General features: G+C 38.6%; 1 protein-coding gene across 2 annotated transcripts; it reads right to left on the reverse strand.

Annotated features, from left to right (window-relative positions):
* Positions 1-753: 753 nt before the first annotated feature.
* LOC120249446 lies at positions 754-15604 on the reverse strand. 2 transcript variants are annotated; one of them, XM_039257954.1, is made up of 7 exons: positions 15196-15604; positions 15068-15116; positions 14946-14997; positions 12642-12832; positions 12353-12466; positions 1866-2019; positions 754-1274 (listed from the first exon to the last, which is right to left on the reverse strand). In XM_039257954.1, exons 1-6 carry the CDS (start codon positions 15549-15551, stop codon positions 1867-1869), a joined length of 915 nt encoding a protein of 304 aa, XP_039113888.1. In that variant the 5' UTR covers positions 15552-15604; the 3' UTR covers positions 754-1274; position 1866. The 2 variants fall into 2 exon arrangements, with proteins under 2 accessions (XP_039113888.1, XP_039113889.1); XM_039257955.1 differs by lacking the exons at positions 754-1274; positions 1866-2019 and adding an exon at positions 8482-8642.
* Positions 15605-16882: the final 1278 nt, after the last annotated feature.

The following is a 16882-nucleotide window of genomic DNA, read 5'->3' on the forward strand; positions in this document are numbered from 1 at the left end:
AATCAATCTTAGCACAATAACTAAATCAATCGCAATCGTCCAACCCTATTAAAGTTACTGTACATCATATGCGGACGTTCTACGAACGTCCGTAGATGATGTTTGGCCTATATATATATATATATATATATGGCTGAAGAAAAAATAACAAGAATTATGAAACATTTAACAAGTTAATAATTAAATTATCAGGAATGCACAAGTATAAAGTATAAACACAAACATCAATTTGAAGATATAATTTTATTGAGCAAGACTATGCAGCTATTATCTTCATTCAACATCATCAGCAGGAATACTTCATATATCATTACGTCTGAACAAAATTAAGGCATTTTACAAGCCGTCAAGAAGTTGCGTATTGGATTCAACGTTTCCATGACAAGCATACATAATCAAAATTATCAATATAATCATGCCTGCTTTGCTTACGATAACTGATATGGTTTGTCCATGAGGACTTGATTCCTTTCTCACCAAACAAACCTTATTATCCTTCATTGAAGTTTAGGATTTTAGAATAGGTGCTAGGAAAGCAGCAGGTGTGTGAACTAATAATGCCTCTTGTCATAAAATTCATTAAAAAATAATAATAAAATAAAATAATACAGCATCCTCCCATCCACCTAAAAATTTAGGTGGAAATGGCCAGCATATAACACCACACATAACTGCAAAATAAATAAATATATATATATATATATATATAGGATCAATTCCCTACAAGCAAACTGCAGTCCAAAATCTCCTGAATGGCAACAAAACAAGATTAGGACCTTTCAACAAACAAAAACAAATGCAATGTAAAGCATGCAGTAAGCATGAGAAAAATTACATGTGGATATCATGGAAATGCTGAACAGAATCAGCTAAATATTGATGTTATGCATACAATAATTCAATGCAAAAGACATAAGAGGTCTTCATCCAGTTCCAGTCAGGAATCACACTTTCGGCATTTTCCATTGTCTATTTGATGTCTCAAGTCATCATCAATAAGGGAAGCAGATTCCTTTCCAACCATTCCTTTAACAATAACAGTCTATTCTATTGCCGCAAGCAATCATAATCAGAAAAACTTCAAAAATTCAAATACTGTTAGGTTAAAAAGGACTGTTTCAAGTTTACTGTTTTTGTGATGTGACGGACTATGCACAATAATGGATGGTGAAATCCTTGTCTTTACTGCATAGCACCTAGCATAAGCCCGAATAAAATGACGCTGCATTGCCTTCATTTGGAGAGACCCCTTGGTTCATAGACTAGAGTTTCACCTGCACAAGCATGTAATTGTCAGCTAGAAAATGTTAATATACCAAGTCATTGTGAAAACATTTCTTGGGATATTCTTCACATAAAGCAACTCTCTTTGATTCATAGAGCAGAGCTTCACCGGCTCAAGCATGTCATTGTCTTTGTCAGCTAGAAAATATTATACACTGACCCAATGTGAAAAGATTTCTTGGGATGTTCTCCACAAAAAGCATTTGTATGATGATTTAACAATAACATACTGAAAACGTTTAGCAGTATCCAATTGTCCAGGTCAAACAATCTAATAAACACTATTACCAAATGACAAAAATGATTTCCAGATGAAAACATTATTGGAAAGTAAAATATGCCTTCTAGATTCATGAAGAAAGAATAAAGTTCATAGATGAGTGGATTATCAATTCAGAATCTAGGTCAGAGACAAGTCATAACTGGGGATTCAAGGCCATATTTGAACGTGTTCCTGTACTGTACTCTGATGCTGAAGACAATCTATAGCATTGACTTTTTTTTTTTCCTTTTTCTGCAGAATCTGCAGATGTAATCAATAATGCAATGTGCAAAATGCATCAAACATTAATATAACATACTTTATTCTGCCAATGATTTCTTTGCCAGGGAACGTAAGAAACGAACAAGTGGCCTTTTTGCACTAGTTAACAAAGCATCTTTCCCTGACACTGTTTCATCTACAAGTGGCTCTTCTTGAATTGATTGGATTTTCCGCACAAGTTTACGCAACTCCTGCAAAGAACATCAATAGAAGCAACATAAATTTGTGGAAGTGTAGCATGTAATACATATCTCACACTGTCACCACAATAATTGATCAGTAAGTGCTTTCAATATGAATAGATAGACTTCATGAAAAAACCATAATGAGATAATCAACTAAACTTCCGCAGCATATGAGAAATGTTAGGGCTTGGAAAATTATCTACACCAAAAAAACTCACTTATTATTCAAAGTTCATCTCAATAAATGAGCATAACACGTCAAGGAAAAATATGCTTTCTCCAAAACCTTTTTGGCATGGAGAAGCCTTTAATACTCATGTACATTACTCAAATTCATTCCAGCCCAAAGTCCAAATACTAGACACAAACATAAATCAAAGGCTGAAAACTTACCAAGGATAATATAGATCAACTGATCAACCTATGACTTATAAATTAGGCATTTATCAAAAACAACTTATTATTATTATTATTATTATTATAAGGCGCATGCTAGCACTTGCATTCATGGAGAGGAGATACCTCTCCTTTATGGGTCCCCAACTCCTTTTCCTCTAATATTTCATTCACAGTCAAGCAACTTGGCTTCCAAGAGAGAACTACTACTATTCTTTTTCAGATCTGTTACATCTGTAAGGACTTGGTGTCTTGTAACGAGTCTCGGTCTTCCTCTCGAGTCTCGGTCTTCCTGTTCCTCGGTTTCACTCCTTTCATGGCCCCTCCGGGGCCATCACCGTCCTCTGTTCCGTTGCCCGGAACCCGCCCCGGTGTCTCCTGGGCAAATGTTGTCAACACGAACTCTAAGCCTTCTACTGTGGAAATTCCTATGCATTTCCAGCGAGATCACTTCGATAAACTCAAGACTTCTTCCAAATCCTTTGTCACTATTGACTCTGATCTTTGGGCCAACGCCAGAGATGCAATGCAAACCTCTTTGTATGCTAAGTTTTTGGGAAAATCTCTCCCGCTTGACCAAACTAAGCTTGCTCTTGCAGATGCTTGGAGAGGACTCGGTGCGTTCTCTGTTGCTGATCTTCCGAATGGCTACTACTATATCAGATGTGAATCGCTGGACATGGTCAACCATCTTCTCTGGGATGGGCCTTGGACGGTGGCGGGTCGCATACTTCAACTTGCTCCTTGGAAAGAGTCCTTCCAGCCTGCCTTTGAGAAGCTCTCAATGGCCGCTGTTTGGATTCAGATTTTCCATCTCCCTATGGAACTCTGGACTGGTGATATCTTAGAAATGGTGGCCTCTCAGTTTGGCAGGGTTCTCAAAGTTGATGACCATTCTCTTGATCGTTCCAGGGCAAAGTTTGCTCGTGTTTGTGTGGAGGTGGACCTCTCCCAGCCCCTGCAACTTCGCACCTGGGTTAATTATGGGGATCATTCGGTCTTTGTGCTTATTCTCTATGAAAAACTGCCTGTTTTTTGCTATAGGTGTGGTAGAATCGGTCATGGTGAGGCCCACTGTTCTTTCTCCAATATCCCTCTGCGGTCGGAAGACCGCCTGCCACCTGAACCGTCGGTTCAAGGGCCGGTAAGCGACTCTCCCGACATGCAGATTGATGGGGTTGGAAAGGAGCCAGTGGTTAGTCATGCCGACCAGTTCTCACCTTCGCCGATTATTGATGTTCCTGATCGAGACTTTGGTCCCTGGTTGATTCCTCGTAACAAAAGCTCCCGAGCTCGGGGTCGTGGGCGGGAAGGTGCTCTTTCCGGCGCCCGTTCCGGTGACCGGTACGGCATCCTTGGCGATGGTCCAAACTCTAAGACCTCTCTGAGGTCTCCCCTGTCGACGACTGACACGTGTCCTCTTGCATGCCAGCCTTCGGCTCCAGATGGTGGGTTGTCTCGCATGCATGCGGCACGTGGCGGGCGTTCTCTTCGTGGTGGACGTCAATCAACCTTCACAAATCCTTTTGGTTTGGAGGTCTGCTCCGCTGATCCTATTACTCTGGCCAACGTTCCTCTGCTGCCTTGGGACCCTACTACCCCCTCCTCACTCTCTGACATCCCACCTTCTATTCCTTTGACACACGCAATGGGGAGACTCATCTCATCTCTCAGCTCCATCCCGAGGAGAATACCTCTCTTGGACTCCGAGAGGATGGACCGTTGGGAAATGTGAACGTTGGCTCCTCCATTGCCTCCACGTCTCATGACTCTGGTCCTTCTCAACTTCCTCTTCTCATCTCCTCAGTTCCCCTCCCCCCCCTTCGGCGAACAAGATGGATCCTGTTGATTGCCATCTCTTAGCTGTCAATAAGGTGGCAAATGTTCTCTCTTCGGAGCAACCTGGAGACCTCCCCATGGAGGCCTCTTCTCCTTCTGATTCCGACTATTCTGATTCTATTATGGAACCTGACGACAATATGATCCTTGGTCATTTTCAAAAGGATATTAAACTTGAAGCCTTAGCCAGAAGAGACCCTTCCCGTGGGTCTTCTCGTTCAAAGAAAGGGAAGCGAAACCCTAACCCTTAACTCTCTCCCATCCTTCTGTTTCCATGGATCTTAAAATTTTTACTTGGAATTGTAGGGGTCACTCAAACAAGAAAACTCAGGATCGTATCCACGACGTCATTCGTAGACTCAAGCCTAGCCTCCTCTGTCTTGTTGAAACTAAATCGGACATTGATCGTATCCATCGCTTCTGTAAATCCCTCTCTAAACTCTGGGATTGGGCTGCCATCCCTTCGATTGGTCTCTCAGGGGGTATCATCGTTCTCTGGAGACGTGATCTTGGTTTTGTTACTCCGTTGGCTAACTCAAGATCTGTGCTACATTTGGTAATTTCCTCGAACAACATCCACTGGATCCTCTCTGTGATCTACAACGCTCAGGTATTATCCCTTCAAAACACTACTTGGCTCAAATTATCTGGTATGTCTTCCCTAAACTTACCATGGCTCCTTACTGGGGATTTTAATGCTATCATCTCCTCAAATGAGCACAGTGGTGGTTCTTTTCGCAACTATTCCTCTAAAGCTTCCCGCTTCTCCTCCTTTATTGTTAACAATAACCTTATTGACCTTGGCTTTGTTGGTCCTAGCTTTACCTGGTGCAATGGTCATGCTGGTCTTTCAAGGCGCTGGGCTCGTCTAGACAGATACCTTGCAAATCCCGACTGGGTTACCACCTTCAATAATTTCTCCAATAACCATCTCCCTCGCTCTGTCTCTGATCATTCTCCTATCTTTCTCTCAGTTTTTTCAAACTCTTCCTCTCAATCTAAAAAGCTCTTCCGATTTGAAAATTTTTGGTTGGATGCCATGATTCTGTTTTACGGGCTTGGTCTTCTCTCTCTGACTCTAATCCTTTGCGCTCCTTTACCAATTCTATTTCTCTTACTAAGAAAAACCTTTACAGGTGGAAATCCTCCGGTGTTCACCCTCTTGATCTGGAAATTAGAAACATTGAAGTTGAGATTCAAAAAATCGAGAAGGCTTATGTTTGCTCTGACGATCCTTGGCTTCATACTTGGCTTCAAGCTCTGACTAACCGACATTCTGTGCTTCTGCGTCAAAACTCTATCTCCTGGGGTCAACGAGCGAAGATGCTTTGGATGTCGGATTGCGACCGTAACTCCAAGTTTTTTCACACTTCAGTCAAAATTCGTCGTCATAAAAACAAGGTTCATGCTATCAAAAACTCCTCAGGTACTATCGTTTCCGATCATTCTGCGATTGAAAACTGTTTTCTGGATTTTTTTAAAAATCTTTGGCATTCTTCGTCTACTTCTAATGTGGAGGCCTTCTTTAATGCCATTCCGGACGACTTCGCTGTTCTGGAGGATGAGGAGAGAGCAGCTTTGATTAGACCGATCTCAAAAAGAGAAGTCTATCAAACTCTCGTTTCCTTGCCTCGCGGAAAGAGTCCTGGTCCGGATGGCCTTAACGTTGAGTTCTACATTTTTTATTGGAATATTCTTGGTGATCATCTCTTTAATGCGATTTCTCATTTTTTCCTCACCTCCACTCTTCCTCCTTCTTGGGGTAAAACTTTTGTTGCTCTCATCCCCAAGAAAGATAACCTGTCTTCTGTCTCTGATTTTCGTCCTATCTCTCTCTGCAATGTTTGCTACAAAGTTCTCTCTAAAATTCTCGCTAATCGCCTTAAAACAATCTTACATAAGCTTATCGGTCCTGAGCAAACGGGATTCCTCTCCGGTTGTGGCTCCTCCGATAATGTCATTGCAGCCCATGAGATTGTCCACTCTATTGAATTTGAGTACCCTGCCCCTCCTAGGATGATCATTAAAATTGATATTGAAAAAGCCTTTGATACTGTTGAATGGAATGCGATCATTGCTACCCTCCAGAGAATGCGTTTTCCGGATATTTGGATTGCTTGGATCCGTGCTTGTATCTCCTCTGCCTCTTTCTCTTTTCTTATTAATGGTCGTAGCTCTCCCTGGATAACTAGTAGTAGAGGATTAAGGCAGGGAGACCCCATCTCCCCCTTTCTTTTTCTCCTAGTTACCCAGAACCTGTCGGCCATTCTCAACAAAGCTCTTACCATTTCTCTTGTCCCAGGTTTTAATCCCTCTCTTTCCCATGATTTTAACCGCCTGATGTTTGCTGATGATCTCCTTCTGGTTACCACTGCCACCCGTAAGTCGGCTCGAAACTATCTGCTTTGCCTCAATCTCTATTACTCCATCACTGGTCAAAGGCCCAATCCTTCTAAATCTGCAGTCTATTTTCCTTCTTGGTGCAACAAAAAACTTTCTAACTCCATCTCTACCATCCTGGGTTTTATTAAAAGGTCTTTTCCTCTTAATTACCTGGGCATCCCCATTTCTCCCACCAGATTACATGTCCTCTCTTTTAATTCTCTCATATCCAAAGTCCAAAAGAGCATCTCTTCCTGGAACCATGCTTCGCTCTCTACTGCTGGCAGAGTCGCTCTTCTCAACAGTTGCATTTTCTCTCTTCCTAACTACTTTCTCTCGGTAATGCACCTCCCGGATTCAACTCTCGATCAGATTTCTAAACTTGCCCGAACCTTTCTCTGGAGTAATGGCAGCAATGCTCGTAGCTTTCACTCTATTGGTTGGTCGGTTACTGCACTTAAAAAATCTGAAGGGGGGCTTGGTCTCAGAAACCTTAGGCTTGTTAGGCATTCTCTCATGGCCAAGAACATTTTTGCTATTTTAAATTCTGATTCAAAGATCTGGGTGGATATTTTCAAACACAAATATTCAAATTGGCATCCTTGGTCTGTTGTCTCTCCTTCTAAATCTTCTTGGTTTTTTAAATCAATTTCTCGTTCTGCTCAGTGTTTAAAAATGCATCTTCGTATTCTTAGTGCTAATCCTGATGCTTTGGACTTGTTGAGGGATCCTTGTCTGTTGGACCTTCCTATCTTGTTTAAACCAACTTATCTTAACATGGACTTTAACTTTGAAAATTTGCATTTTTCGGACCTCATTCTTGTGGACGGCCTTAACCCTACCCTTATTCACAACATCTTTGGCCTCAACCTAGACTGGGATTGGATCAATACCATTGAGTTTGATCTCAATTCCCATAACCACTGGGTTTTGGGGCCCTCCTCTCATTTTTCCTCAGTTGCTGCTGCTGTTTATGACTGTTTGATCTCCTCTGATATTAGCCCTTGGCCGGGCTGGAACTGCATTTGGAAACTTTGTATTTTGCCTGGCACTAAGACCTTTATTTGGAAGCTTGGTCACAGTAAACTCCCTTCTGGAGATTATCTTTATAATCTTAATATTGGTCCCCCTACTCAGTGTTCATTCTGTGGTTTGGTTCCTGAGACGGCCTCTCATATTATTTGGAATTCCTATAAAATTATTCCCTGCTGGGAGTCTCTCTGTGCTTCTTTCAATTTGGATCCAATTATTATTTCTGGTTTTTGTTCGGGTAACTGGCTCACTTCGAGATTTACCTCTATGATTTCTGATGATTTTTTCAAAGCTCTTATTGCCACTATTGCTTGGATTATTTGGAAAGATCGTTGTAATCTAATCTTCAAAAACTGGCAACCCAAATTTCATACCATTTACTCGCGAGCTTGGCACTACTGTCGGGATTTCTTCAAATCAGTTGGCAAAGATTTCAGGGAGTTTTCTTACCCTTCCCTCATTTTTAGCCCTTGGAGTTCTATTAATCTCTTCACAGATGCATCTTGGTCAAGTTCTTCTGTGAGTTGTGGCTTTGGCTTTATTGCTGTAACCAGCTCTGGCCAAGTCTTACTTGCAGGTTCTGTGGGCAGCTGCTCGGATTCTCCATTTTCTGCTGAGATTGCGGCTATTCATTTTGCGCTTGACCAATGCATCTCTAAAAACTGGTTCCCTAATCGAATTTTTTGTGATTGCCCAGGTATCTCTGGCTTACTAAAACACTTTGACAGCTGTGTGGCGTGGCGCTTTAAACCTGCTATTGACAATCTCAAGATCAAGCTTCTCAACTTCCCTTGTTCGGATATCAAGTCTATTCCCCGTTCTGACAACCAGATCGCAGACGCTCTTGCAAACTTTGGTCGCTTAAATCCGCATTTATCTCTCTTCGATCAGGGCTTGGATCGTTCCCGTTGGCTCGAAGACCTCTGCCGGAGTCTTCATTTCTTCTTCTAGTCTTTTTTTGCTTTTGTTGAGCTTTGGCTCTTTGTCCAAAAAAAAAAAAAACAACTTATTATAAGAAACAAGGGATAAATATAAACAATTCAAAATTTTGCAGCTGTAAAAATAAAAATAGAGAAGGCCTCCAAACTATCAGATGATTTCTCTTAGCAATGTGTGTTGTAGGGAATTTTCTTTTTGAAAATTGATTTGACAAAAAAACTTGTATATGAATTGCCCACACTTTGACTTAATCAAAACTAACCACAATTAAATATTTTAAAATTAAAAATTTATTTTTAATTAATGATAGGTATTTATTAATATTAATATTAATATTAATATTAATATTTTTGAATTTTAATTAATAAATAAATATATTTGAATAATTAAATCTTATTAAAAGGATTTATGAGATATGTATGGGGTTGTTTGGTTGGAAAGCGTGGGTAACTCACTACTCAAATATATTATCAAGAATATACCATATATATATATATAGAATACGTCAACTGCGGACGTTCGTAGACGAACATCCACTGTTGAGCATAGTGACAATTAGGTAGCTACAATGAGTGCTAATTAGGGTTTAGTAGGGATGATTAAAGTTTATTAGTTTTAGTTTTTTAAGTTTTTTAGTTCCTGTAGGTTTTGTAAAAATAAGCTTGAACAGTTGAGATTGTGGTACTATTTATAAGCACAATGATACAATTCATTACATAGCGCACAACCGTTGGATTAATCCAACAGTTGATACGAACATCCATAGATTTTCGTAAATGATGGATGCTCATATATATTTATATATATAGGGAATTCATCTCCTGGGGATATCTCTAGAATTCATTTTTGGGGATGTCCCCCACATCAGCCGTTAGATGCCCATCTAACGGTTGTTGTATAATTTAGAAAAGATCCGGTTCCTCTCTCTCCTCTCCTCCATTCCTGAAAAGTTGGCCTCGCCGACCTCCTCGACACTGACACTTCTTGAGCCGTCATTGACCAATCCCTCACCCACACCCCCACCTCCCTTAACCCTCACCCTCATCCTCACCCTGAGTTCTACTACGTCTTCGCCATGCTCATCCAAGAGCTCCTCCCCGTCATCCGATTCGAAGACCGCTAGATGTAACACGATCAATGCACTTGCCTTCTTTGCCGCACCCCTCTCATCCACATTGAGCTTCAAGACTCTTTCAACGAGCGCTTCTAGGCCGCCGCTGCCATCATCCCTGATTCCTCTTTCTACCCCTTTTTCTTTCTCCTATCTTGATACGATTAGTTAAAAAGAGTTTGAAAGTGAGAATGATCTTCTGCAGAGTTGTACTGTTCATAGAGAACATTGAAGAAAAAAAAAAAACAAAGAAAGCTTAATCCTTTTCTTCTTTTTTTTTTACATAGTTTTGTTTGTCTAATATGGGGATTTGGTTTCCTTCTGTTATCTCATTTTTTTTGCTTTGATTTGCTAATACTTCTTTGTTTTTCTTTAGATTTCTGAACTTCAAAATGAGAGAGAGATATATACTGCTTCTTTTCCTACTTGTAAATTCCAAGCTTAGGCTGTGAATCATACTCCTAGTGGATGCTTAGGCTGTTGTTGTTATTGTAAAATTGATTGTTGAACCAGAGAATGTCTTCAGGTGCTTCGAAGATTTTGGTGGGATTGTATTTGAATTATTAAATTTGATTTATGAAATAGGGAAGTCAAATGTTACATTGCAGATACATTTTATTACAGAGGTCCATTTGGACTTTCCCTTGATGTAAAACTTGACAACTTTGGAATATATATACAAGCCGATGCCAAAATATAGTATCCTAACCCCGCAGGCTTGGTAAGCTAACCACGCAGACGTGGTACCCTAACCCTGAAAGCGTGGTTAAAATATTTGATTTAAATTATCATATTGTCCAGCAACCATTGTGACCAAGTATTCAAGGCTATCTCAAATACTTTTATCATCTCAACCTCATCATAAACTTGCACTTCATCATCAAATGAATCATGCCTAACAAATTAATAGCGGGTGTCGGAGAGGATGGAGAAGGACAAAAGGGGGTTTGTTCTGTAGAGAAGACAAGGGAGAAGGACAAGAGGGGGGTTTGCCAACCAAATAGCATTTCACCAAAAAGTAGTAGCCTTTTTTTCTAAAGTATGAAGCAGCCGTTAGATGGCCATCTAACAGCTGCTACAGGGGACATCCCTAGAATTGAATTCTGGGGACGTCCCAGGGGATGAATTCCCATATATTATATATATATATATATATATATTACCATCCTTCTTAATCAAAACTCCATTCCTCTAATCTCTTGCTTCTCATCTATCCTTGTAAAAGCAAACACTAATAGAATATCAGAACACAGGCAAAAAAATGAACGCAAACTATTTGCAATTAAACTTGACCGTAGAGCTGCATTACAGGCATCATGGATTACCTACTGTTTTCAATATGACAACAGTAAAGCTGTCTACATGAGGATTGTAGCAATGACAACGGCACCTTCTAAAAGGAAGTATGGTGACGGGCACAAAGCAATGGGAGTGGAATGAGAGCAAGCTAAATGTGGCAGTAGCAACATAGCCACCCTTTCTAGGACAACATTTGGTGGCAAGAAAACATTGACGTAGGTTCAATGCTTGACCACCGCAAGCCATCTACAGCCTCCACAATGGTAAGGCTAAAGAACTTTGTCAATGGCCAACCACAACCTCAACAGTCTATGGAAATGAGCTAATGATGAAGCGGTAGAGATGAACAATATCCACCTAAGATACACCAAGAGACACAGTGTGTGTTGAGATAATGGAGGTATTACAAACCTGGGGCTGATCAGAAACAATGATGAAGCTGGCAACTGATCAGAAACAGTGACAACAAACAGTTTGACATCAGGCACAACAGAGCATAGTAAAGAGAATCACCACCTAGAGCCATATGAGACATGTAGGCACAGGATGGGTAATGAGAAAGTGACAAACTATTTCGCACAGGGTGGGTAATGAGAAAGTGAAAAACTGTTTAACCTTAAGTTTAACTTGTTAGGTAGTATACTGAAATGCACTATAGAAGTGAATACATTAAGTAGTATCAACCCACCAATGTCCAAACTGGGTTCATCCAAAAAGGTGCGACACTCGATCTATAAATCAGCTGAACCCAAGAGGATCTAACATCCTGGTTGTATTTGTGCCCATCATAGAGTAGATCAAGTCAAACATGCGCATCATGAACCAAAAACACATCGTGAGACTAAATCAAACAAAACCCAATCAACTTAAACTTGAGACTTAAATCAAGTGTATTAAGAAACATATTAAAAGATCAAAACTAAAACTCAGACAAATATTCTGCAAGATTGAAAATCAAATCAAGTCGATTAATAGATCACATACAAATTAAGATTCATATCAAGTTAGCCAGTGAACCAAACACAGGGTAGAGAAATAAATCAATTTGTTCAAGTCTTCAAGGAATAAAATATAAAATAGAGACCAAATGAGGTATATTAGCAAATAAATTGTAAAACTGAGACTCACACTTGAATCAGCAAATAAAACAATTATGTAATTGAGGCCAAAATTTAAATCAATTGTCCATTTACATATATATATATATATATATATATTGAAGGGCTATGGCGTAGAATGGAAATCAAGAAACAATTTCAGCAATTGGTATCATGCATGACCACTACCTAAGTGCCGGCAACAAGACAGAAATTTCTCATTCTCAAAATGTAGAAGCCATACCTGCCGATCAAATTCAACATTATGAACTGAAAACACCTCATTCGTAATCAATGGATCCTTGTAAATAAGACCGTCAAACCATCTTGTTGACAGTTCGATATAGTTAGCACGTCCCTGAAATAAACCCACACAGCCCGACATTTAAAATGACAAGCAAAGGTGATATCTATCAATCTATCTATCTATATATATATATATATATATTAACAAGTTCAACATTTTATCAAATTCAACAGACTTACACAGAAAACACAATTGAAACACTACCCACACAAATATCATATTTTACCTCATCTTTCTGCACTTCACATATGGTGTCTTCTTCCTTTCCCTCTTCTTCCTCTTCCTCTTCCTCTTTCTCTTCCTCATCATCATCAGTTTTGAGACCAGATAAAGTGCTCAGCTTGCTATTGTCACCATCTTTAGAAGCCTGAATAAGAGCATCCATCAATTCAGGCTGCACATCCCGCAGAAGTCTTCCTAACAGACAGTAGGATTAGTATAAAAAAGAAAAAAACCAATCCTGCTACAAATTCAAAAAATGCAGCAAAAACAACTCATTAGCACCTGCACGCAATATCATAAAGACCATGAGAAGATATCCATATGCTATTACAAGGAGTCTAAAATCAATCAGGAATTATATCCTTGAACCAACTTCAAAAACATAGGGAATGGTGAATACAGTAGGATGCAGCATCAAAGCCTTAAATGCAAGTCTGTGACACATTGCTGAAAATAATAACTTTGTTCCTTTTTATTGCTCATGAGCGATGAAAGAGGTCATATAATAATTAATATTGATATAGTTACATTGGGAGCCAATTTATGATAAAGACTTGAGGAAGTCATTGTGTTTCAAAGTAGATGCTCTATTTTTATTGATTTTATTTAAGCACTGTCAATCAGATTTCAGCGATGATGTCAACCTCTAAGACACCTGTGGACAAAACTAGTTCTATTACTTGTATTGCACCCACAGTTGGGCTGAAATTAAATCTTTTAGGGTAAATTGTTTCACCCTAAGGTTGCATTTGACAGTGATGTAATTTAAAATAAACTATGGGTTTTCTTACTCATCCCAGAATGTTTTGGAAAACATCAACAAAGATTATTGAAATTATAGTTAGCGCACAAATTCTAAAATAGGCCCTGGCACATCACATGAACAACAAACATGGACCGCATGCCATTCTCACTCTTTAAAAAAACTACAATACACAACTTTATGCAAAAGTTTTTCAAACATCCCATCATTTTGGCCATGGAATATAACAAACTGAACATGGAACGACAATCAATGTTATTAAAAAATTTGAATGGTTCTGTAATAAGAATTCAGTTGCCAAAATGCTGCACTATAGACTGGCTAACTATCAATTAAGTACTAAGATTTTGATTTGATCTCTATCTATAAATATTTCAAGTATTTTACATTTTCTGACAGATTGTCAAGAATAATAGATTAATTGTGGTGTACATCCGTACATGTTATGCCACCTCCCCTTTGGAAAGATCAGTCTTGTCAATCTACCAATTAACGCAATTGCTATATTTAGGTAACACTAATTTCCATTAATATCATGCAGTTGTGGCACATTGATGGTCACATGTACTCCAGGCTATGTGGATGTTATATGGCACTAGCATCACCATTGGCCATCAACAATGGCTCAAACATGATTGTCTTTTAAAAATCTGACCATAAAAACATTTAGACGAAATCCACAACATTTATAAATTTGTGAATTGCATCATACAGGGTAAAGATGTATACATACATACATATATATATATGACAAGGAAAGTTTTGAAACACATGTGCTTTAAAAAGTTAGTTCACAACAATGAATTCAAGTTGAATTATAATCATGGTTAATTAAAATGGTAAGAAACATTTGAATTAATAAAGTGAGAACTATACATTACTAGCTATAGGAACCTGGTCACATAAAAGAACTTAGGGGGTGTTCATTTGCTCTAAGGTGGTGGGGAAATCTCTGAGGTGGAGTAACTTTCCCCTCCCACTTTAGATGTTCATTAGCCCTAAAATGGGGGAAGTGACGCTTTCCTCACTTTAGCTTTTACTATGCCAACTTCAAGAGTTATTCATTGAATTGAGGAAACGAGCAAAATGAACCATACCCATTTTAGTATACATTCACTTCCTACAAAATGAACATCAAAACTATTAAAAGTGATATTAAATCCAACCACTTCAAAAAGCATCACTTCTTCACTTCACACCACTTCAAAGCAAGTGAACAACCCCTTACTTAAGGGTTTAATCTCACGTGTTCTTCAAAGGATATTAACAAAGGAACCGGATGCCAATGTGCAGCAAATAAATTGCATACACAATATTGCAAATGATTCCCAAGGGACAAAATGTCTCTAATCTTCAAAATATATTCTTCTTGTAAATGTTTCATTAAAGTTGTTGCAGCACATAAACTTAATCACTAACTTTAGAGTGGCCACAGGATAATAGAAATTCAGATCAAAATCCAAAAAGAAAAGTAAAGGCAGTAAAAACTACCGATCTATACATTAATAGACAACGTGCTAGTAAATCCTAAATGAATAATCATACCAATGTAATTGAATTGCCTTCTCCTCCCTTCCCGCACATCTGGACCTAATCTCTGCAGCCAAAAGAAACCGGTGAGACGCCAAAAAAAGCCATAATTCAAAAAAAAGGAGAAAAATCAGTACCTTCACCAACATAAGAGCTTCGAACACCTCGCGTTCCAAAGAAGCCACCCTGCAAATTCAGCCACCATCAATCAAGAGCTCACAGAAAATACTATCAAAACAATTCAAAACTAAAGAAAGGAAACAACTTGAGCACACGCTTGATCTGAGGCACAGGGAAGGCGGAGAGCTCCATTCCCCAGCGCACGGCCCGGCGGGCCTCCCGCTTCTTCTCGTTCCGACTCTTTTTGGGCGAGGCATTGGAGTCAGAGCTGTCCAGCTCGTCATCAGAACCTGGAGGGCCAGGGAGCCTGAGGCCGCGGGTGCGGGGGCTCAAGCTCTGAGGAGATGGAGAGGTTGAGAAGGGGAGGCGGTGGAGAACGGCGGAGGAGGAGGAGGAAGTCCGGCCGCTTGGGGAGAAGAAGATGGCGGTGGAGATGCGAGAGAGGATCGTGGTCGCTGGGCGAGCGCAGCCGGAGAGAGGAGCTAGTGGCGATGCAGCCATTGCCACTAGAATTCGCGTGGATTTGGGCTCTCTCTCTCTCTCTCTCTCTCGCTGGGTTCAGCAAATGGGATTGGTGGGACTGGTTTTTGTTTTTCTTTTATAATAATAAATAAATAAAAATAAATAACAAAATAGAATTAATTATATTTTTACCGAATAGATTTTCCGAATAGGTTTCCCGAATGATGTGGATGTTAAGTTGGCATCCATGTCAGCATCCACGTCATTCTTTCTTTATCTTTTTTTTTAAAAAAAAAATTAATTTATATTTATTATCTAAATTCTAAATTTAAACATTTAATTGTAAAAGATAAAAATATAAATGATAAACCGAAAATCTCTCCCTAAACCCTAAACAAGAAATCACAAACCCTTAGGGTTTAGGGCATAGGATTTAGGGTCTAGGATTTAGGGCTTAGGATTTAGGGTTTAGGGTTTAGTATTTATTATTTAGGGTTTAAAATTTTAGAATTTTAGTTTATAGATTTTGTAATATTTGGGTTTATGATTTTAGATATAGTTATATATATATATTTTTTTTAAAATTTCAAGTATTTAAGAATTTTTAAAGTTCAAATTTGAAATTTATATAAAAAAATAATAATGACGTGGATGAGAATGTGGATGACAAGTTGGGCATCCACGTCATTCGGGAAACTTATTCGGTAAATCGTAAAAATATCATCGCTTCGTAATATAAGCATGTGAAATATATGAGGACACAATTACTAGTTGAGCTTCCATCCAAACACATACTTGTTGCATTTCATCGGTGTATATATATATATATTAAAGATCTGCAGAAGTAGTTTTGTAGACATATAGATATCTCATGGTTTATCTTGTTATTCTGTTGGTTTTTTTCATCTCTGGTGGGGGCTGTTGTACTTTTTTTTTAAATAGATATGGTTTATTTATCTTTTCAAAATATATATATATATATATACATATTTAAAAAAAGTAAAACAGGTGAAGGTGAAAGTTAAAAATCATTAGATACTAATCTAACAACTTCAGATAATATTCACAAATTTATAATCTATAGACACTCCCGGAAGGCTACCTTCGTGTATGTATATTTGTCACTTATAATTTTGGATTCAGTAAAAACATGAAAATAATATATTCCAATATTTAATTTTAATGAAGTTTTGATATAAATAAATAAAATTAAATAATAAAAGGGTTTTCTATAGATTTCAAGCTTTCAAATATTAAACCCATTAAATAAAATGTTGAGAAAGAATGCACTATTTAGTTGATCAGTAACTTATTAGATCAGGGTATCCAAAACACTCTATTTTATAATTCTTTATCATGTATTTACACAT

Source organism: Dioscorea cayenensis, chromosome 19, assembly GCF_009730915.1.
Source record: "Dioscorea cayenensis subsp. rotundata cultivar TDr96_F1 chromosome 19, TDr96_F1_v2_PseudoChromosome.rev07_lg8_w22 25.fasta, whole genome shotgun sequence".
NCBI classification, from domain to species: domain Eukaryota; kingdom Viridiplantae; phylum Streptophyta; class Magnoliopsida; order Dioscoreales; family Dioscoreaceae; genus Dioscorea; species Dioscorea cayenensis.